Source organism: Balaenoptera borealis, assembly GCF_965194805.1.
Source record: "Balaenoptera borealis genome assembly, chromosome: 19".
Taxonomy (NCBI): domain Eukaryota; kingdom Metazoa; phylum Chordata; class Mammalia; order Artiodactyla; family Balaenopteridae; genus Balaenoptera; species Balaenoptera borealis.
Window position 1 is genome coordinate 49,274,303 of NC_138878.1, and position 23,130 is coordinate 49,297,432.

The 23,130-nt window shown below is 49.9% G+C and overlaps 1 protein-coding gene across 1 annotated transcript in view; it reads right to left on the reverse strand.

The window, feature by feature from the left end:
• Nucleotides 1-12,252: 12,252 nt before the first annotated feature.
• TSHZ3 (teashirt zinc finger homeobox 3) overlaps nt 12,253-23,130 on the reverse strand; it is a 69,974-nt gene continuing 59,096 nt past the window's right edge. The window contains exon 2 of the mRNA XM_082366697.1: nt 12,253-17,063. Coding sequence (XP_082222823.1) covers nt 13,858-17,063 — 3,206 coding nt within the window. The 3' untranslated portion in view covers nt 12,253-13,857. The remainder of the gene's footprint in view (nt 17,064-23,130) is intronic.

The window sequence follows — 23,130 nt, forward strand, 5'->3', positions numbered from 1 at the left end:
AAGGCTGCTGGAGGACTGTCCTGGCCCTGGCACCCTACAGCCAGGAGACCTGGGCACTTAACACGCAGCGGCCGGAGCGTGTGCCCTCTGCCAGCCAAGGAACATTCTTCTGCCATTCGGGAGAGCATATTCCAATCGCAGAAGTCAACACTGCATTCATTCTCCCCAGAGTCTCCAAGAGGCAACGTGGGAGCGCAGGGGAGTGTTAGAGTCACACATGCTTCCTGGGAAAGAGGAGGAAGTACCTGGTAGACAAAGCCTGCAGGGTGGCCTCGGAGGGGCAGGGCTGTCTCTGCCTAGGAAGGAAGAAAGAAGAAGTCCAAATTAGTCATGTTGTATTACTTCTTTTTATGGCAATGCTCTGAAAGTCTGCAAATGTCAGCATGTTAATTTACTGTCACTCAGTGATATTATTTCATCCTTTCAAAAATGTGTTTCTTGCATTTTCAGTAGCATACTCCAAGTGTTCTCCATCTCAAAGTTTCTATAGATAGTGCGACTACTTTCACTCTGACCGTTGCCAAAATGTAGAAATTCATCTTTGACTGTAGCCACATATATGTTAGGCATGGAGTTGGGGACTTGGGTTTCCTGCTTACAAAAAGGGGAAGAAGTCTGATTTTTCTCTCTGTTCTATCACCTCTTGTCCTCCTAAAGTGCTCTGGGGTTTCTCTCTCAAGGAGCGTGCAGAGATAAATTTAATAGAGAAATTTTAAGGAATCAGTCACGGCTGAGTTTGTATATGCAGTCTGGACCCTCCCTGTCTCCGAAGCCAGCCCACCCCCAGCCCGATGCTTCTCCTATGGTGGCAAACTTATTTCAAAAATTCTGATGAAACACTTTGTAAATTTTGTTATTCTGTGATGATAATAAATCATTATAGCCTTAAACACTTCTCTAGCTTGGAGCCTCAGTCACAAATTATCTTGTCATTCTGACCAAAACATTCTCCAAAAAAGCTTGACAAGTGCTAAAACCCAGAACATGAAACCATGTGTTGTTGTGAAAGCAAGATTCAGAAATGTCAATTAATTAGATTAAGAGGCTACTTTTAGCTTTACTCGTGTTGCCAAATAACCCTTAAAATATGCAGAGCAGTGGAAATCTACCTCCGCGGTAGAGTACTTCTGTGCCGAGGGAAGACAATGGATCGGACTCACGGATGAAACTATTGTAGCTGTCAGTCGGCTCCAGAGAATGATCTAGGAGCAAATGTCACTTCTTCTCCCACAGTGTGGCTTCATAAGCTGGGTAAATTCTGTCATTTATGAATTCAAGTAGTTCCCCCAACCCCGCCCCTTAGAATTCGTATACAGATCTAGAAGGAAAAGTCAAGCCTTTTTCCTATGTCTTTACTAGTAAGATGGATTTTTAATGTCTTTCTGTGCTTTTTTATAAATTTGCATTTGCATTTTGAAGTTCACTTTGTAAAAAAAAAAAAAATATCACGGAGAAATTATTTAAATTTTTTTTATCCCTGTTTCTTGAAAATCTGATCTTTAAATAATCTATATCCTCCATTTTATTTATGCCATAAACTGTTCCTATATTTTAATGGTCTGTTTGCTTTAAAAGGGGTTGTTGGTTTTAATAGCTCAGTTACTATCTTTGTAAACTAAACTCCTTCTGACGAAATTCAAGCAGATCATCTCTGCCTGTGTGTGGAAGGCACATTCCAACCCCTGAAAAGGAAATTTAAGCCAAATAAATATTCTGCCCAAATTAAAATACATAAAATGAATAGTTAACTTGGACAAGAGCTGATGGACAGAGCAGTTGGGCTGCGGACACGTGGGTGTTGGAAGAGCTGGCTGTCAGGCAGGGCCTCAGGAGAGGAAACCCAAACGAAATTAATTTCCTGTAACCCCCTTTGTCCATTCCTCTGGACTAATTGATTGCAGCATTGGCATGGACGTCTTGGGCGAGCATTAACGGGCAGGACAGATGGCACCACTGAGGGTGATGTGAGGCCATTCCTGCCAGGATCTTAGAATTGCAGCCCCTGCACCCCAAGCACAGCTCAGCGGCCCCCCCCATCAGCTCTGGGGGCACAGGCACTGGAAACTCACCTCCAAATTCTCATGGCAGTTGTACCCACCTTGATTCTGTTGTAATCTGTGTGGGTGCTGATGTTAACGTGATGACAGGGCATTTCCACAGAGGAAGACACATCTGTGCCCGCACAAAGAAATGGCAGGGGTGGGGTTGAGGCGGAGGCCGAGATGAGGGATGTCTGAAGCTTTGCAAAGTTGCACGGAGCTGTGACAGAAGCCCTCCCCTCCTGACATTTATAACCTCGCTACCCCCTGCCCACCGCCATCCCCAGCAGCAAGCATGAGGAACCAAGAAAAGCATGAAGGCCAGGTGCTCTGTGTGAGCCCTCCCTCCCTGTCCAGGGGCCGCGGGGTGGGGGGAGGTGGGTTCACCCTGGCGGTCAGGGCAAGCTGTGCCCTGTGCCAAGGATGGGACTTCCTATGGGAGGCACTTCTTGAATGGAGCTGTTTCCTGCATGCTGTCCTTTTGTGCAGGGCCAGGAGAGGGATGGAAGTGGCGGGGATCTACAGCCAAATGCCGGGTTCCTGTGTCTCACAGTTCCTGGGGGTCCCCCTACTCACTGTACTTCCCACCCCTCTCAGCCAATCTCACTGTTTCTAGCCAGAAATGAAACAACTAATGAGCTAGACAGAAGCCCTACGTTACCTCTGGAACTAGATGGGTAATTAACACACAAATAAATAATTAAATAAGGAAGTAAAAGAGAATGGATGAATGAGGCATCCAGGGCTCCAGTCTCCCCAGAATAAGATGCACAAGGTGGTAGAAACACAGAGGGGAAGGGGGATGCCCGAGTGCTAGTCTCAGCTCTGCGGCTGACGTGGAGTGTTACCCTGGCCGAGTCACTCCCCGTTGCTGGGAACTCTCTCACTGGACCAAAGAGCCCGCCCTGAATAAATGCCTACAGGAGTGCAGGGACGAGATGCGAACGTGGGTGGTTTAATGCAGCCGGTTGGCAGGTGCTGCCATGCCCCCTCATGTCCCTTCACCTGCACCGTTATTGAACCTGCTAAAGGCTTCCTACTGCAAGCACCTGGGTCTCTAAGGCCCCAGGATCATCTTCTTCCACGCACAGGGAGCAGTGCTCAGCCAGAGATGGATGGGAGTTCCGGATCCCCAACTGCCCGACCTTCAGAGGGGACCCCTTGGAGATTTTCCTGCACAGTCCTACAGAGGTTCCCAGTGGGATGGAGTCCCCGTTGCCCCCAGTGGCAACGTGCTTCTTAATACATCTACAGTTGGCTTCCTTTCTCTTTCTGTCTCCCCCTATCCCCTCGCTCCTGTCTGTACTTTTTGGGGTCACCTGTCAAAGGGAGGACCGCACCAAATCCTCATCTCAGGCTCCACTTCTGAAGGAGCCTCACCTATGAGACAGATAGGGAGTCGTAGGGATGGGGCCAACACGGGAGCCCATGCCCCACCTAAGACAGCAGCCCCCTGCTGTCACCTAGGAATGTGGCATCTAGAGATGCCAGAAATGGCTACGAAGTCTCCCAATTTTCAAGATTTGGCAATGAGTTAAAGTTTCTTTTTAAAGTGTGGCCCAAACCAAACAATCTGCAGGTCGTATTCAATCCACAGGCTACATTTTGCCACCTGTGCCAGGTACACAATCACTGTTCGTTCAGGTGCCAGAGAGGCCAATGGATGAAGGCTCCTCTTTCTAGTAAATTCTGGTCTGCAGCCATCTCAGGGTCTAGGCAGTGTCAACAAAAAGGACAGGTGGGCTTTGTGTGGGTGGTGGGCCTCCAGCTGTACCTTAAGGAGAGAGTGGCCAGGAGGTTCCTGAGGTCAGTGACATCCACCCTGGTACAATTCTGGCCCCAGGATGAAGAGCTACCCCCGATCAGGAGAGCCTGCTCCTGGGGGCCCACGGGAACCCCATAGCTTGGTTTCTCAGAAGGTTTCTCCTTCTGCCCCATGGAAAATTGAGATCCTTTATTAGGGGGAGCCATCCCTTGAGGAATCTGAGGCTTATCACCACACTGGCAAAGCCGAGGCCAGACATCACTCAAGATGCACAGAGGAACACCTTCCAACCCGTAAACAGGGCCATCTGCAGCCCAAACTTGAACCCTAAGTGTACAGCTTGAACCTGATGTTGGGGCAGAAAGAGTCCTGCTGCTTTGGGCCTGAAAACTGGTTGAGGTGAGACTGTGACCCGCTGCTGATCAGAATCACAGCTGTTGGTCCAGGAATGACCCAATCCTGGGTTCCCACTGTTGTGACGGAGAGCTTTTCCGCTCAAGGTTGCCAAAGCCACTATGCCCAGATTTCAGCTATGTGAGCCAAATTTCCTTTCTTTGCTTAAGATCTGGAGGCAATCCCTGCTGACAGCATCTTGACAAACATCCCTGAACCCCCAAGCCTGGAAATGAATCTGCACCCCATGAAGTACAAGTTCTGGAAGGCAGCAGGAAGTAGTGTGTGCCAACTGAGACCCACCTCCAAGGCCTGTGAGTGGTGGACCTTGGAGGGTCCACGGCCCCTGGGATTAAGGAAGTGTACGGACTTTTGAGAAAGGGGCCAGAAGCCCTAAATGGTCAAGAAGCTACAGTAGAAAATCCTAGAAAGGCCTCCAGGTGGAATAGAATAAAAAACATCTATCACTGCAATGGTCGCAGCAGTATTTCATTTTGGAGGATTCAGAGGTGCTTCTCAGGATGCAAGAGGCTCTGCCATTGGTCCCGCCATCTCAAGGCACAGCCAGAAGGCAGCTGAGCAACTAGCTTTCCTGTGGTTTCTTACAAGGAGAGGCCCTCCCCTCCCTGAAAAATCAGATCTTATCCATCCCTCAAGGTCCAGCCAGGTCCAACTAGTTCAAAGATCGGCTCCCGGCCAGTGCACTTTGAGTTTCCGGGACCAGAGCCTTGTAATCTCACTCTTTGTTTTCTGCCCAATCGCATTCTTAATTGGGCGTTGTCATTTATTTGTCACAATTGTTTTGTCTCCTTTCTCCAGCTTGACTCCAAACTCATTAAAGGCCAGGACAGCTCAGGGCGGCTCTTAGGCGTTATTTCTCCCTTCTGGGGGCAGGCGCAGTGTGGGCGTGGCTGCGCCCTGGTCTCATGGTCCAGGCCCCTGAGATGGGACTTGTACAGGGTCCGAGGAGACCTCACCAGGGCCCCCGCCCCATGTCTTGGCCACACAGAAGCTCCTCAGAACTTCTCTCAAGATGAACCATGGGTCCCCATGTTTAGGAAAGGCAACCTCTACTGCCAAATGGGCCACAGTGTCAAAGCCTTCCTGCAGTTATGCTTCTCTGGGTGTCTGGCCCCAACCTTGCATCTGCTCCCGGAGCCTTCACCGGGCCCATGCCCAAGGCGCCATCTTCTTCTCAGCACTTCCTTCCCCTGCCCCATTCCATCCTGCCCCCTTGGCTCTTGATGGCAGAAAGAGAGGGGCTGACTTTCCACCAGGTGGACACCTCACCTCTCTGGCCTTCAGTTCAATTTAGAAGAATGGGCCCATCTCTTTTCCAGCCTTGAGAGATTCTCACCACCCCCTTCCCCCACCTCTCTACCCCTGAAACAGAGTTGCAGGGGTGCGGGTGGAGGGGATCTAGCCAGCAGAGGAAGTAGCCCGGATGCCGAAAACACTCTCCTTTGTGATTTTTCCAGGGTCTATGCTACCTTGTTGATAATGTGAATATTGACAATATTTGAGAAAGCTGTAATGCGAAGTTGGGGAAAACAGTGTGAAGTTCAGTGGTCAGACCTTGAGGACCACGGAGAAGGCAGGAAAGGGGGTTCCTTTCATATGCTCCCTTGCCCCCACCCTGCCCTGCCCCTCAGGCCCCGGACCCACCCCCAGCTCACTACCCCCAGTGAAATCTGCGGTGTCGGGGAGCCCATGAGCAAGTGTCAAACTCCTTCCAGAACCATGGCCCTTTTGGAGGTAGGGGATTTAGTGTAGGCTCAGCAGATGAATGGGTTTGCACTCAGCCTGTGCTTCTAATGCTTCTGCAAACAGATGCCTGGCTGACCTTCCTGAGAGCAACTGTGGGCCAGGGCGGGCCACGGCGCCCCGCTGGGTCTCATCTAAGGATGAGCCCTGTAGGAATCCCAGCCTGGCTGGGGAGAGGCAAGAAGAAAATGGGCACGTGACCGTCCTGAGAGAGCTGAGCTTCTGCACACACAGATGGGATGACACCTCGGGGTGGGAGAAGGCCTTTGCTTTTGTGGGTGTCCCAACACAAGGATGCCCTCTTACCATCTCAGCTGGGGGGCCTCAGGCCACTTCCCTTGCTTGAGAAGTCGGTTCCGCGTCTCCCCTTACCATTGCCCATCCCAGTAATTCCATCAACGTTCTGTTTAACCACGGGGGATGGGGGAGACTCCCCAGGACCCCAATTCAACAGGCACAGTCCCTCGTGCCTGGAGCTGGCGTCCACTGGGCTGAGGATGGGTCGAGCCACGAAGAGACTGCGCGCGTGAACTTAGCACGACCACGCAAGCTGGCCATGCCGCCTGGAAGGTCCCCGCGCTGCAGGAACCTTTCTGGTCCCCCAGCCAGAGCTGCTTCTTTCTGAGGCCTGTCACTGCAGCCCTTCAAACCCATTTGACTGGGTTGGAGCGCATCACACTGTCACCAACTCAGTTTTCATTAAGCGGCTGCTTCTCTGTTAGCCTAGCCAAGCAGAAGAACTCAAACACATGCACAAATTAAATCGACATCCAAACTCCACCAATATACAAAGCAATTTAAATGATATTCATTAGAGCGATGACAAGCCCTGATGAGGCTTTCAGGAGCCGAGTCCTTCAGCTTTTGCCGACTCGGTTTCATGGTCACTGAGGCGGAACTCCGGCGACTATACCTCCATTTTTTTTTTTTTTTTTTTTTTTTAAGCTAAGAAAATGACTCCTTCCTGACACACCTACCTCATTCTCTCTCCTTCCCTTCTTGCTCTGTCTTGGCCCAAGTTTCCCCAGCCCTAGTTTCTGGACACAGGTATGGCCGTGAACCGGAGAGTCACGTAAAGGAAAAAGCAGCCACCCTGACTCCTTTTTTCCATAAATGCTCCAATTAAAACAGATTTCAGTTTCTCGTAATTTCATTTCACTTGGCCTGGGAGATCTCTAACTCACAATTATGACAGTCGTAAATGTGTCCTGGAATCCTGCTGTGGGAAAAAAAAATAATGGAAGTGAAATGTTGAAATGCAACAATTTTTCAAACTTAACCCTCCAAATTTAAAAAGTCATTTCCCAAGTCCTATTTATATATTGTAATTTTTAAAGAGAGAACAGGATGGGGCCCTACCCTCACCCCTTGCTGCTGCCTGGGGCTACAGTGGAGGAGATAGAGGCCTGGTGTGGTCTGCAGGCCTGGGTGGGCATGGCACTCTCAGGCCTCACGTGTGGGAGCTAAGAGCCATGCCAGCCTCAGGGCCACACCTGAATCTCCCAGTCCCAGGGAAGGTTTCAAGTCCACTTGGGCAAAGAGAGCAGCAACGGACTGCCTGATTCACCGCCAGCTGAGGGCAAAGCAAGGTCATGGCCACATCCATCAGCACTCTGGGCTTTGGAGTTTGCAGCCCAGATAATATCCACAGCAGGGGGAATGATCAGCAACTTCATACACTGATGCCTGCACTTCTGTTTATAATTTTATGCTCAAGGTTAATTATGTGCGTCCTTGCCTTTGATCAGAGATATTAGCACGTGAGAATGTTGCCTGAGCCCATATTGGGAAAATAAGGATTCTAAGAAATACCCATGGACTGAAAACACACTTTCATCCTTAAGGCATGAGCTCTTAATTAGGAAAAAGCTCTTAAAAAATGGTATAGACAGCACCGTCCAACCGAACGTCCTGCGATGATGGGAATTCTCCATGTCTGTGCTGCCCAAAGAGTAACCACTAGCCACATGTGGCTACTGAGCATTTGAAGCATGGCTGGTATGACTGAGGAATGAAACTTTTCATTCTATTTCATTTAAATTTGAATCATCACATGTGGCTGATGGCTACTATATTTGACCGCTCGGGTTAGACAGTAAATAACAGTGTATTCTAATTCCTGAGTAGCTAATTGTGGATGTTAATCTCTGGAAAGAGGTCACCTTGCTGATCATCATTATCATCAGGAGTGATTTATTAAGAATATATTAGTGCATGACATTATACAAAGGTGGTAGAAAAGCTGTTCCTCTGATCTTTTATCATTAGAATTTAATTTTGAAAACACCTGGCTCTTTGGACCCGGGGTAGTGCACTGACCCCTGAATGCTGAGCCTCAAGAAGCCACTAACTTTAAGTAAGTCACTCCTGATGTCCAAAGCCGTGGCCGAAGTCACCACCAGGCTGTCCGGGGCTGTCAGGCCACTGAACAACAATTGGGCAAATCCATTGTTTTGGCTGAGCAGGGAACACGGTCCCAAATCGACAGTGCTTTGGGATGCCTTTGGAACCATCAAAGCCCACCCATTACCGGGTTTGCTTGCCTTTACAATCTTCCTAGGGGTAGCCTGCTGCCAAATCCTTGGAGATCAAAACACGGTGCCTGTGCGTCCAACAGCATCTCCCTCTGGCTTGGGGAAACTCGATGGCTGTGTGGAGAGCGAGCACCTCCCTGGAAGCGAAACCCCGCTTGCTCCCTGCTTTCTGCACGGACACCAGGAGTCCAGGCCTCGGCAGTGACTAAGGCTGCCACGTGGCACACACGGGAAGGCGGGGTTTGTCAGGACGAGCTTTTCCTCCCAGAAGCTTTATGCTAAGAGACAGAACCGAGGCTTCCCCCAAAGGAGTGAGATGGGTTCTGAAGCTAACCATAGCATATTTTGCAAAGGCCAGCATACCCTGGAATCGTGTGGGAACACAGGCACGAGTACCTGGTCTGCATCTCTGAGGTCAGCCGCGGGCTGAAAGGCATCGACTGGCCCCGGGTCCCCGGGGAAATGCATTTTTAGGTTTCCTTTTGCCAAAGATGACACGTGCTTACTAATAAATCCCTAGGGAGAAAAAAGGTTAGCGTTTCTCTTACCAAAAGAATAACTTATCTGGCAGAGCAAAAATGGTAATTTCTCCATTAGCTAAAAGGATAATAGCTATTATTTTAAAGTATTTATTGTTAAAGAGTGGTGTTGGGGTTTGTGTGTTTTCATTCTTATGATTGCTTCCTATAATACCAAGTGGATTATTTCTGTGCTAAATAGTCAACAGAATAAAATGCGATTGCAATTTTCCAATTTCAAAAGAGCTGCACAGACGAATTTGAAAAAAAATAAAATCATTTGATTTTTTTTTTTTCTTTTTTTCTATTAGATGACTTAGAAATCTCGGGAGACAATAGTTTCAACTCAGGATTTGTTCAGTGTAGCCTCGTTTCCCATCAGCTCATGTCCTTCAACTACCGTCAGGCTTCTATCTTCAGGGTTCTGCTCTCAAGATGGAGCTTAGCTCTTCCCAGAGCTTGGCAGGTACTAGGGCCTTTTTTCTCTTTTAGTAGTCCGTCACCAGGTCTGTGAAACAATAGGTGGGCCAGGGGTTGGGGGCAGTGAAGTCCACTGAGCTGGAGTGGTCTGATTTTGAGAGAAGGAATTCTTCCAGATCTGCAGAGACCACAGCCCTGAGCTCTGTTGGGGAGGCCTTCCTGGGCTAACCACTGCCACCTAAGCTCTCCTTAGGACCCGGCAGAGAAGCAGCTCTTTGGTGGTTATCAATATTTTTTTTTCCTTTTTGCAGAATGAAAATAGAACGAAGATGCCAGGGAGATCTGGGTCTTCATCATAACCCACCCTCTTTAACTATGTAAGATTTTGGTTAATTATAGAATTCTTGCTGCCTCAAACTTAAAGATACATCACTGATATTTTTTGCTAAATGTTGACGGCAGCGAATAGCTAAGATGTGGCATATTGATTTCTTGTTGTGAAGTGAGCTGTTCAAGCTCCATTTAAGATTTTCATCTTGCATGTAGCCCTGAGCACATCATAGCACCATAAATTAGTTAAATTGCACATTTATCACAAATGTTATTTTAAGATACTGCATAAATGTGATGGCTGGAAGATATACAGTAGGACTGCAACAAGCCTGGGCTTGGGTGGGGTGAGGTCGGGGTCACCTACGCACCTGTGATTAAAACCTCCCTCACTTGGCACCATCCCTCCTCCTCCCTGGACTCGTTTAAAGACCTGACTTGGATGACCCATTCCCTCCTGCACTCACATTCTCTATTAACAAACATCAACCATAGGCGAACTAGTGCACAGCTGCATCGGCCTTGGAATACAACTTTAGATCTTCCCAACTGATCTCAGGAAAATCAGGGACATTCTGGGCTGTGAATGGAAGGCTCTTTTGGACAGTGGCCCACTCTCCAGCCAGGAGAGGGTTTGATGACCTTGAGAGTAAATGGCCCTGCATTTCCAAGTGGGGTGAGGACCTAGCCAGCCCCGCCTCCTGCCATGATGCATGGTTGGGAGATTGCCATCATGCCAGGTTAGGTTTGCAGTCATGACTCAGGTCCTCCACTGCCCAGTTACTATGTTTCCTCTAAAGGTAAAATTAATTTCTGGGCCCCATTAATATGAGCAGTCCTTTCTTGGCTATGAGCCCCTGGGGACCAAATGAGTCATAGAATCTGCTACCTGCCTTGGCGATAAATCCTCACTTCTATACCTAAACTGAAGTCCTAAAGCTAACCCTGGGGGTGGGGTGAGGAGGAGATGGGCAGGGCATCAGTTTCTTCTCCCAAACTGTAAAGGGGGGCGGGGTTTCCAGCATCACTTGCACAAATCCCATCTCCCTTCAAGCCACATGGGCCCTGGTGGTGATGGAAGTGTTGTCAGTTTAATCTGTTAGATGCAGGACTTTGGATTCTAATAAACCGATGCTATATTTAACCTGTGAAAAATTCAAGAGTGGAAATCTGGGCTCCAGGATGTGAAGATGCGGAAGGCACGGGAGGGAGGGTGTCTCTGTCCCCTGAGCCGGTTCCAAGGGGAGCCGGTCCCCCAGGGAAACGTATGGTGTCCCAGGCCTCCTTCCAGGTAAGGGCAGACAGGGAGAAGAACCGCTCTCGGAGGGCCTTCTGCGGCCACCCTGGAAGAGATGGGGAAGGGGACAAGGCCCGTGACCCAGAAGGGAAAGACCCGCCTGCACCGCCCGAGGGCATAGCCCAACCGTGCGCCTGCATTACAAGGCGAGAGCAGAGCCAGCACACACCTCCCTACTTGCCAAAAACCCGTTTTAAACTCTAGTGAGGTTCTCTCTAAAAACCCGGAGAGAGATGGATTGCCGAGAGAAAGTAGAGCAGACAGAAATTTTGGCCTCATCTTGACACAAAGGGGTGGGAATGAACAGAAAAAAATGTAGGCGTGTTGCCGAACATCTCTGAAAGGGCTTAATTTAAATTTTTAATAAAAGCGTATATTTTTTTAATGTGGAGGTGTTTTATATATTACATGGCTGTAATACATCTCTCATTTGTATAATTCTAGGTTAGGAGCTACGATTCCACATAACTGCAAGAGTAGTCTGAATATAGTAATAAAGGTATTTTACAATTTTACATGATATGTTCCCAGCGTTTTGTTGGCATAATTTGCCAGGGCTAATAAAAGCTTGTGATTATCATATAAATGCTCTCCCCACTCCTCTCGTGGATGGGTTCAAGCTCCCCGCCCCCCTACACCCCGTTATCTGGGCTTGCTTTAGCACAAGAGAGACAGTGTGGACCCCAGGGTCCACCTGCCCAGCTGGGCTCTGTTTTCTGCTCCTTGAAAATCCCCAATCAACAGGAAGGAGCCGCCCTGCACTGAGTCTTCCAAAAACCTTTCTTCCCATCTCCCTCGAGCAGGGCTCTGGGCCCTGACTTCGACTTCTCTCACGCAGATGGGAGACCAACCTCCGGCCCCCACGTGGGTCACCAGGTGTGACCGAAGCTCCACTACCGGTGTTTGATAGCATCGCCTTCCAAGGGAGAATCTAACCTCACGGGAACATCTTCCTTTCTTTTCCATTTTTATTCTTGGGGAAAATTCTGTCCACGCCGCCTCTAAGTGAATGTTTGCTGCTCTCCAAACCCAAAGTTCACTAAAACTCCCCTGATTTACGGGCGGCTTCCGACTGCCAGCACCTGGCAGACACAGCAACCAACTCAGTCATAAACAGATCGCATACAATTTAATTTTAATGTGCTCGTTAGTCGTAGCACATTTCAGACATAATTGTGAACGCAACACAAAATTATAGCAAAAAGACAATTTTAATGCTGCCGTAGAAAAGAGGGTTATATGAAGAGTCACATAATGGTGGTTCATTGTCAACAACAAAACAGGGCACAGAGTGTCTGTGCTGTTTACATGCCAATATTTTATACATAGGTTCTCATATGGTGTCAGCTGTCAGTTACTTCTGCAAATTAACTGCCAAAAATGGAGAAGAACAGAATCACTTGGAGAGCCGGTAACCACGGGTTACCTTTCATAAGCCTAAAGATAAAGCTGCAGTGTGGGATCTTGGGAGAATAATTAGGAAGAACAAAACAGAAAGTTACCAATTGAAATAAAAAAGGCATCCTACAATATGGAATAGCAACCAAGAGGGCTTATAAATAAGTAAAAGAGGTTGTATCACAGAATGCCTCGTGACTTTTAAGCAAAGTATTACAGTACAAACATTTTAAAGGCTTTATCAATGTTTAGGAAATACAGTACAAGTTCTCTCTCTCTCTTTTTTTGTTCTTTTTTTTTTTCCTTTTGAAATAGACTTAACCCTTTGAGCACTGAGTTTATTTTGAGCGTTTTTTTTTTTTTTTTTTTGGATTTCTAATAAATACCTTTAAAAATCATGTGCAAAATAGTTATGATGCCTGCCATGGATGGATTTCCTGGCCTCGTTTATTCAGACTGCTCAAAACAAATGATAATATGATGCTAATAAATATGTATAATTTAAAGGTGAACTTCTATCAATATAGATGTACTGTATAGCAAAACAAACAATCATACTTTGCTTTCAGATAATGTTTCTGTATACTTTATAAATGTTATCTGTGGTATCTTCTGTATAATTTACAATGTTTGCAGGTAAAAAAACAAAACCCATAGACCTTAAAAAAAAAAAGAAAAAGAAATATACACTATACATAGGCATGGCTTATGCCCAGAGCATAGCAGGTACATAAAACACTGTTGCTATAAATGCAGGAAAAAAGGTCATTTACCCACAATCACATTTTTCATAAGAGAGTCTGAAATCTATACAATATATACATCTATGTTTCAATGTGAAAATAATATTCTTTTAAATTTCAAGGCGTGTTATACCCCTGCAGACCTGCATAAATGGAGGTTCGTATTATTAATTATAACTAAGCTGGTAAGGAATTTAAAAAACAGAGCTTCATACATTATTATTATTTTATTTTATTTTTTAACCAAATTAATGCAAAAGTGCTTCAAAGTACTCAGAGGGCTAAAGATGAAAGGGTGAAAAATGCCAGCACACTCGGCCGCGTGGAAAAATGTGGCCGGTTTCGTCATAAATGCTTAATTAAACTGTCTGTTAATGCATGCAGCTTGAAGCATCGGGGGGTGCTCACAACTAAATCCCATTTACACAAAGTTCCAAACACTTACCACTGCGTTTTAACCTTCATATTTTACCAGTGACAACAGCTGAGTATGCACCTCTATTAAACACTGTACAGTTATACAAAACAGTCCAGCCCAGAGTGATTCTCTGCAGTTAAAATAAGAACATGTGCCTAGAACAAGACAGAGGGGCCTTAAGGTGCCTGCAACAGTTTCCCTCAAAGCAAATCACAGTCGTTTTCATCAAAAGCAAACGCTACTGCTTCTCTAACTCGGAAACATACAGAAGGTGGTCCTCTGGGGATTTCCCGTGTGTTTTGCTGAGGTGAAGTTTAACCGCATGCTTGCTCGCAAAGGTCCGATTGCAAAGTTTGCACTGGTAGGAGGTCCCCAGGTCCTCCTCGGGGGAGGACGTCACCAATTTTTCCGACGGTGACTTGGTTTGTGCTATCTGATTGTTAATCTGTTCGGTGGACAGTTTGGACAAATCCCGTAGCCGGAAGCCCAGGTGTGACTCGAGATGGCTGATGTACGTGGAGGGAGTCCTGATTTGTGACGCGCAGTCATTACAAAAGAACACGGGGTGACCAGTGTCCAAGTTTTTGAGGAACTTTGTTCCACCTGTCCTTCGCAGCTGGTACTTCACATTGGCCAGCCAGTGGCTGATGGTGGTCATGGAGAGCCCGGTGAACCTTGAGATGTGCATGCGCTCCTGGGGGCTCAGGTCCGACATGATGTACTTGCCCTCTGAGGTCTGTCGGAGGCTGGCGGCAAACTGGGCCTGGAGGATCAGCAGGTGCTGGGGGTTCCAGTTTGATTGGCGGCCCTTCCTCTTCTGTGCGGGCGTCGCCTCCTCGGCCTCCTCCAGGGTGGCCCCGTCAATGTCAGACTTCTCGGAGATGCTGGAAGGGGTGGAGGACTTTGACGTGTGGCTCTCTGTCAAGTTCTTCAGCATATCGGATATATCTGACAAGGCGTTCTCGCGGAGCGGCGAGTTTGACATGAATGATACGACGGCAGACGTCTTTGCCGTTGTCACCGTGGATGAGGAGGTGGCTGGGGATGTGGACGTGGGTGACAAAAGCACTGAACCCAAAGAGCAGCCTTTGTCGCTCTTCCCTTTTGTCAAGTCTATGGGTTGGTCGTTGTTGACGTGGTAGAAGTAGCGGTCGAGGTGGTCCACCTTCTTGGACTGCAGGGGTGGTGGGGTGGCCACCGCCGCCTTCTCGGCCAGGCTGTTGCTCATCTTGAAAAGCATGCTCATGGGGTCGAGGGCAGGTAGGGAGGGCTTGGCAGCCTTGCCCAGGTGGATGTTCATGACCGACTGGAGGGCGCTCAGAGGGTTAACGAAGGGCTGCTCCGGCGGGTGGTCAGTGATGATGGCCGTGCTGCTGCTCAGGCCGCTGCTAACGGGCTTCACCAGGTCCCTGCCGTTCTCCACCGGCTCTGCCGGGGGGCTCCCCTCCTTGCAGCCGTCCCGCTGGGGGCTGGGGCTGTCCTCCTGGCTCTTGAAGCCCGCATCGCTGGACGCCTCCATCCTGATGGGCTCGCTGACCTCGCTGCTGCACGGGGACGGGGTGGCCCGCTTGGGCGGAGAAAGCTTGCCCTCGGGCTCCTTCATTTTCTCCTCCGCTTTGGCAACTTTCTCGGTGACTTTTTTCACCAGCTCCTCCATGGCGTGAAAGTTTGTCTTGGGCATGGGTGAGGTCTGGCTGCTGGGCGGAGAGATCAGGGTCTGGTTCTTCGTGGGGGACACGACGTCACTGTTGCCAAACATGGGCTTCAGGGGTGCGCTCTTCCCCGCGGAGCCCAGAGACAGCTTCATCATGTTGGGGAGCTGGTAGGCGGCGTGGATGCTGGGGTAGCCCCCCCAGCTGGGGGTGCCGTTCTGGGCCTTATTGATGGCAGACGTCACTGTGTTTTCTAGGGACTTGAGGATATCGAGCCCCCCCTTGGGACTCTCTTCTAAGTCGTTCTCAGTCAAATAGTGGTACTTGGAAGAGATGTCGTACTTCTCCTCCTCCTCACAGGCCTTCTCCTTTTCCTTAGGCTTCTCGTCGCTGACCGCTTTCTCCTTGTCGGCCTCCTTCTTGACCTCCACGTTCAGTTTCGGGGAGACGCTGGCGGGCGTGTTGGAGGGGGACGTGAAGGTGGTGGCGGCCAGGGGCACGGATTGCACCTTCTCATCCAGCAGGGTGGTGATGCTGGGCGTGACAGGCGTCTCCATGATGGGCTTCCCCTTCTTCATGGCCGAGTTGGTGACCTTGATGAAGTGGCCAGTCACCATCATGTGGGCCGTGAGCTCCTGCAGCGTGTCGTGCGAGCTGCCGCACTCCATGCACTTGAGGATCTGGGACTTGCGGGCCTCGAAGTGCCAGGCGTAGCTGGCCCCGTTCTGGTGGCCGTAGCGGTTATTTGGCGTGATGTACGGGTTGGAGTTCTTCTGAAGCACGTCGTTCGTGTCCGCCATGGCAGCTTTGGGGGTGCCGCCGGTGGAGTCCGGGGAGCTGGGGAGCTCCAGCTCCAGCGAGGCCTTCTTGCGAGCGGCAGGGATGATTTTGGCTGCGACGGGAGTGACAGGTTCCTTCAGAGGCACTTTTTGGTAGTGTTTCGTTTTGATCATATGGACACTCAGGTCCTGGAGGGACTCGAACGAGTGGCCGCAGTACATGCACTTCAACACCTTCTGGGCGTCCTCCTTCCCTTCCATTTCCAGCAGCGAGCGTTTGCGGGGCTTGGACCAGCGCTTGGGGTTGTTGTTGTCCGTCTCGTGGTTGTCGTCACGGTAGTGCCCCGTCTCGTTCATGTGCACCGTCAACTCCACCAGGGTGTCGTAGGCGGCGCTGCAGTCTTTGCAGCGGAACTTGCTGGCCCCAGTGAAGATGGAGCCGTAGAGCTTGCTGCTCTGCCGGTACAGCTGCACGGTGCTGAACAGGCTGGGCTCGGGCAGCACGCGGCTCTGTGACACCTGCTGCAGGGTCTTGGCCATGGCGCTCTGGTGCCAGTCGAAGCTCCCGCTGCCGCAGCTGCTGCTGCTACTGCTGCTGCTGCTGCTGCTTCCGTTGTTCTTCTCCGAGGACGGCTGGTGCAGGTTGAGGGTGAGGTTGGACCAGTAGGAGTTGGAGAGGAAGTGGTTGTACACGGCCTTCATCTGCTCCAGGCTGTCCGACACGGTCGTGTCTTCGGGTGGGACCGCCACCTCCTTGGTCTCCTCTTCGTTCTTGATGGAGCCGCTTTCAAAGTCGGCCATCCGGTCACTAGTCTCACTGATGTGGGACTCGCTGTCCATCTCGTGGCTGGAAAACTCAGCCGCTGGGGAGTTCTGGTAGCTGGGGCAGGTCTTGCTGAGCTCCTTTTCTGGGCACATGTACTTAGCCGAGGGCTCCCCATCTGCCAGGCTCTCTTCTGGGTCTATGTCTTCGTCTACCAGGGCGGCAGCCTTTAACTCATCTGAAACATAGGCTGCCGTGATAACAGGTGGGACAAGTAGGGCAGAAAGAAGGGACACAGGGAGAAGGAGAGAAAGAAAGAAAGAAAGAAAAAAAAGCATTAGTAACTGTTGATCTTACCTAGAACATTTTCTCGGCTCTTGGGAAAACACAGCAAAGCAGACAGGCACATTTATTTGTAAAATTAAATAGTTAAAATGTGGTGTTTCTTTGGAGCAAAAAAAAAAAAAAATCTGCTCTTCAAACATAATTTGCCACCTTATTCTTCTCAAGGGGCAACAGCTTGAAATTAAAACTAAATTTGAAATTAATGAAGCACATTCTGGAGGTGGCATTCATTTCTAAAGTAATAAATTACTTGTATCAACCTCAGAGACAGCAGTTCCTGTCTGTCAATTAATATGTCTTATGCTTCTCCTACCCCTAATGCATTTCTTAACAGACAGATTCACAATTTAAATTAAGCAAGCATTTTTTACTCATTACATTTCTGAGGCTCAATCTTTAATAAATATAAAGCACAAAAACATCAATACAATTTTTATGAAGTAAAAAGAAAGTGCATCAATTGCAATAAATTAAAAACAAGGTTTTGTGGCTTTTTTTCTTTTTTCCTTCTGAAAAAGTAGGTCTTATAAGAAGCTTAAAGTAAGTTTCCTTATAGAAGCTTGGACAGGTGTTGGTTTGTTCTAGATGGGAGGGAAGACTCTGACCCGCCACCACCCAGCCCGGGCTGTGTCCCCCATGTGTACACTCAGCCGTTCTCAGCTACCGGGACACACACTATCCGTGCAGAATTATGTCAGAACAAGTTCAGGAGAATCGGTATGCGGTGCTCATTCCTGCTGTATAAATATATACAAGACCTTCCAGTGGACCTTACAAATGTCAAAGTGTTTGCTCTTTAGACTACTTTGTCAATATTTACTCAGCATAAGCTTCATGGGCATCCAACAGGGATCCTGTCTTTCTGGAAGCTATGTAACTGGGGATGTAAATCCGGCCTGTACTTCCGAGCAGGTGGAGGTGCTCTGAGCAGGGCTGAGCAGCCGTGGGTTCTGGAAGACGCACTCCGGAGATGCAAAGCCAGGAGAACACTTGCATTCATGGAACTGAGTGATTTTTTTTTTTCATTCTTTTGTATTCAGTGACTTTGTTTTTTCCTTACTGGAGCTTGCCTGACACTGTAAACCAAGTTGGGTTGATCTCGTGAACAATGAGGCGTGGCCAGCCCTGTGGTGAGTGACAATGCTAAGCCAGAAAAGGGGTGAAAAGTAATTTCTTGTCAGCCCCTCAATACCTGTTTGCTTCTAAAGGCCAGCGGCTGAGTGTGTGTGAGGCAGCTGGAATGGCACAGTGTTAACTGCGTGGCTGATTAAAAGCTCCTCGGAAAGAAAAGGAAACTTTGTTTGTGGAATTCACTCCCATAACTTTAAAGATCCGGCCCCAGATCAATTTCACACCAGAAAAAAAAACCCAAAAAAACCAAAAAAAACAGTGAAATGACTCAAAGAAGATTCCCAGGAAGACACACAGATATTTCCCCTGGCTCTTCCATCCAGGTCATGTGTGATTTTCTTCTTTCCTAAGACCCCTTTGAGCACCAAGATTTCTACGCTGAGAAACTACCGACATCCCAACACCGAGGTGATTTGAATTTGGATGGGAAGAGTGTCCCAGGTACACACATTCGGATCAGCTGTAGAGGCAGGGATGCTTCTGCTTATATGCAAACAGTGAAGCAAGAGTCTTGGGCTGGAGCTGTGCAAGGTCCTTCACAAATGACCAGAAGAAAGTGCCCTGCTCTGGTCAGCTGTGGTGAACCTTCAGTTTAAGGCCATGCACTTGGAGCTGACAAATTAACATGGCAAACAAGCTCTTTTCCTAGGGCCAGGGCCACAGTGGATAGCGGACTATGGAGCTGGTCACAAGGGGGAAGATGAATGCTCTTGTTGGGAAAGGAAGAGGAGAATAAAAAGGAAAGAAGGTATCTCCCCCTTTGCACACCATCCTTGGCTTCAGCACACTCAAACCCCAACAGGGCTGGCAGGTCTGCAGGGAGGGGAGCTGGGGGCAAAGTGACCAAGAGTCGCAGTTTGCCGGGAACTCTCCTGGTTTCAGCACCGAACGTTCCACGTCCCGGGGATCCTCTCAGTCCTGGGCAAACCCGGTCAGCCGACCACCCTGGCCAGGGGACACCCAGCAGGGCCAGGTCAGGGCACCCAGGCAGATCTGCATTACTCTCACAGAGGAGCTAGAGCAGGGCGATGTGGGTTTGACTGTCCGCAGAAATGCACTGGGTGCGAGTAGGTATAACGTTTGCATCCAAGGGGCCTCATTTGGAACACTGAGTCTGGAAGGAGGGAGAAAACCACAATGGCCTGTGTCCCTGCCCGGCCCCGTGTGAACAGGGTAGATCCCAGAGCCCCTTCTCTCCCGGAGATGGCCCTGGGAGCCACAGTCTGCAGCGTGAACCACACCCATCACGGCTCCCATGGAATTCAGTCTAGGAGAGCCAGGAATCCAGAAATGGCCCCATCTGGCCACTACAGGAGAGAGACACCAGGCAGGCGAAAGAAGCCAGAGCCAACGGTGGACATGAAAGAGCCCAATGTGGCACGAAGGCCACCAGCTAAGGGAACATGGGCGGCTCTGCCTGTCCACCTCCCACCCAGGAGCGGCGTGGCCCCCGTGGAAGCCTCGGCACGGTGTGGGGAGCACAGCAGGCTGTCTGGAGAGCCCCCCAGAGCACACACACGCACCATCATCGGCCTGGCCGGCTCCCACCCCGAGCTGGTCCCCAGCGAACTCCAGTATGCCTTGTAAATCGCACAGCAGTATCAGAATGCCATCAGTCTGATGACGGAGGAGGAAATTAATATTGAAAGAAAAGTAAGGCCAACCCCCCTGGTGGGAACCAAATCCTACTCTGAGGAAAATTAAAAAGCTTCGGGGCCAAGAGGCCCTGGATCCTGGGAGACGTGGCATCACCCCACACACCACCCTTGTCATGGTTTCTGAGGCTCCTTACAAGCACCCTTGCACACTGCCCTGACAGGGACCTCACTACCTACTGAAACAGCCATTTTCTTTTCAGACCCAACAGTGAGAAGTACTTGGAGGGCAAAGCACGAATCCTTCCGCTATGTTTTGCAATAATTGCACTCCTCCGAGAATATCACATCCACTCTTGATGACTGAACTTCAAAAAGTGGTGAGAAAGCTGAAACGGGCCCAGAGAGATGGCAGAGGGAGGGGATGAAGGGATGGAAAGGTTCATTCATTCCACTAATTCTGATCGCGCCCCACCCCCACCAGGATATCCTTTTCTTTCTCTCGGCCTGCATTTCCCCATGTATAAGTGACAGGGCACTGCGGCCTGATTGGTAAGGCCCTCCTCCTCTCCTTCTCTGTTCCGTGGCTTTTCTGAGCACAGGGTAAAGAAGTGAGGCAAAGCCCACCTGCTCTGGCTCATTCCCTCCACGTGCTGGCTCCTCACAAGTACTCAGCGGTTAAGTCACTCCTTTGTCCCTTCTGCTCTGCACTAACCAGCAAAGTCCCCAGCCGGAGAGGAGGAAGAATGTCCTCAGTGGGACAGCTGATGCCCCGGATCAGGCCAGGAGGGGAGGGGGGCTGGGTGTCTCCATCACAGACTGCGTGGGACAGTGAGAGGTCAACAGGGGGCGGGGTGGGGCAGTGGGTGAGAAGCCGGCCCCACCGAGGTGGCCATCAGGGGTCCCTCCTGTCAGGGAGCCGATGGCAGGCCCTGTGCCCGGCTCGTACCTGACAGGTAATCGCGCACAGGTAATCAGGCCTCGGGAGGCTTCGCTACTGTGGACGGTTATTTTGATCCCTGCTGCTATTTAACTTTCTGCTTAACTTTCTCTTTCTGTTCCTGTCTGGATTCTCCAAGGCCAAGGGCCCACTGTACTCTTACAATCCTGCTTTTTGGAAAGAGGTTGATTGGAGGTCACGTCCAGCAGCAAGATGCTTGTTTCCAGCCTCTGTCCCCTCCGACCCCAGCATCTCTCACCCCTCCTCAAGGAACCCCTGACTCCAGCCCCAGCCCCTTCCCTCTGTTCTCCAGACAGAAGCCACCGGATCCTTATCATTCAGGGGGTGGGTAACGCCCCACCCCCGCCCGTGGAACACCCTCAGTGACCTCCCATTGCCCCAGAGTTCTCCACCATCTCAGCCCTACTTCCTCTCCAGCCTCTCAGCTTCTAGAACGTGCCAGAGCCTCTAACTCTGCACTGCTGCCTCCTGCGCTGGAAACCCTGGGGCAGATTCAAAGAAGAGGAGGGGGAGCTATCTACCCCTCCCTGGGCTGCAGTGGAATGTAATATCTGGGGAAGGGGGCTTCTCGACCCCAACTCTGTCCCCTTAGCACGCCACCCGCTCCCTTCTTTTTACAAGGCACACCACTGAAATCTCCAGCTTACAGCAGATGTTCCAGGGTGTTCCAACAGACTGTCAGCTGCACAGGGTCGGGACCAGCCCTCCCACCCCCCCCCCCCCCAAAATCTGCTGCAACCCTACTGTCTGGCCCGGAGTAGCCACTCAACATACATCCACGGGATGAATGAGTGAATGAATGAATGAATGAACACCATAGATGACTTCTTCAAACCTCCTAAATAGTTACCAAAACATCTAGATAGATCCAGACTCCAGCTGGTCCCAGAGAAAGCAGATGTGCTGGGGTCTGATCCAAAGTCCTTCCTGGATCCGTTTTCTGAGCATGGGCGGCATGAGGACCGGCCTCTGGGGGACAGGATGACAGAACCCGCCACTGAGGAAGAGGGGAGGAAGTCCCCCAGACGGTGGTCTCCTTGCACTGGCGCCACCCCTGGCTGTGCCCACATCCCAGTACCCCTCTCCAAGAATGCATCAGCGTCACTGTTTTCTCTTGAACAAATACTATTAAAATAGAGACCTCTGCTGCCGGTTCCAGCACAGGAGGCCCTGAACTGCAAGGGGGAGGGACCCGCATTCAAACCAAATCATCAGCTGCAAAGATGCAAAGAAACACACGAGAGTGGAGACTCAAGGGAGGATGGACTGGGGCCTGTGTTTCATTTTTCCCCAAGTCGCTCAGTGGAAAATGTTCCTCTCCAAGAGGTGAACCCTTACCTATTGCTGTGACTGCTTCCCGATTACATCCCCACCTGCTCTCCCCTTCAGTGAAATGTAAGCTCTTCAGGCAGCAAGACGTCAATCCAACACCCCAAAGCTGAGGGCCAAGGACACATTTTTGGACAACTGGATGAACTCAAGAACTTGGCATGCCCAGAACCAAGTGGGACTCTTGGGCAGAGACGCATGTTCATGAGAAACAAAAAGCTCTCACACTTACTAAGGCTTTCTACAAAATTCCACAGCCCAATGCCCTGGATGTCAAGCGATGAAAAAAACCACACTCCTACCTAACATGTGCATGTTTATGAACCGTTTTCACATTCACTGCATTTGATCCTTTCAATGGTCCTGGCAGGTGGATAAAATGATTTCCCTTTTGCAGCCTAGGAAACTTCGGTTCCAACAAGTTAAATGGGACACTCCCAAGCCCTCTGTGGGGACCCCTCAGGAGTCAGTATAAAGGGGATTTGACTAAACTCCTGAGGGAATCACACAGAAGGAGCATGGAGTGAGCTTCTGCCGCCATCAGAGCCTTCCCTGATACCCCATCCCCATTGGATCCCATGCCTGCCCCTCCAGGAGGGTCCTGAGTCCCCTCCCACAGCTCCCTGGGGCTTGTGCCTTCCAAGACGTGGCCACAGGGACAGTGGGCTGTCCCAGGAGTGAGGGGACAGTGGGCTGTCCCAGGAGTGAGGAGCCAGCCAATGCAGCAATCAGAAGGTCTGGAGGCAGCAGCAACCTCATTAATATTTATTATCATCATTAATAAAACCCAACCACTAGGTAAAAAGGAATTCATACTTTTGATATAAATATAAAACAGTAAACCGGGGCATAATGGAATTCATTTCTGGGCAAGTGGGAACTACCTTCATCACACTGTTGTGCATCTCCCCCCAAACGAGGAGATGAAGGAACTGAGGGGTGTCCCTGTGGGGGTG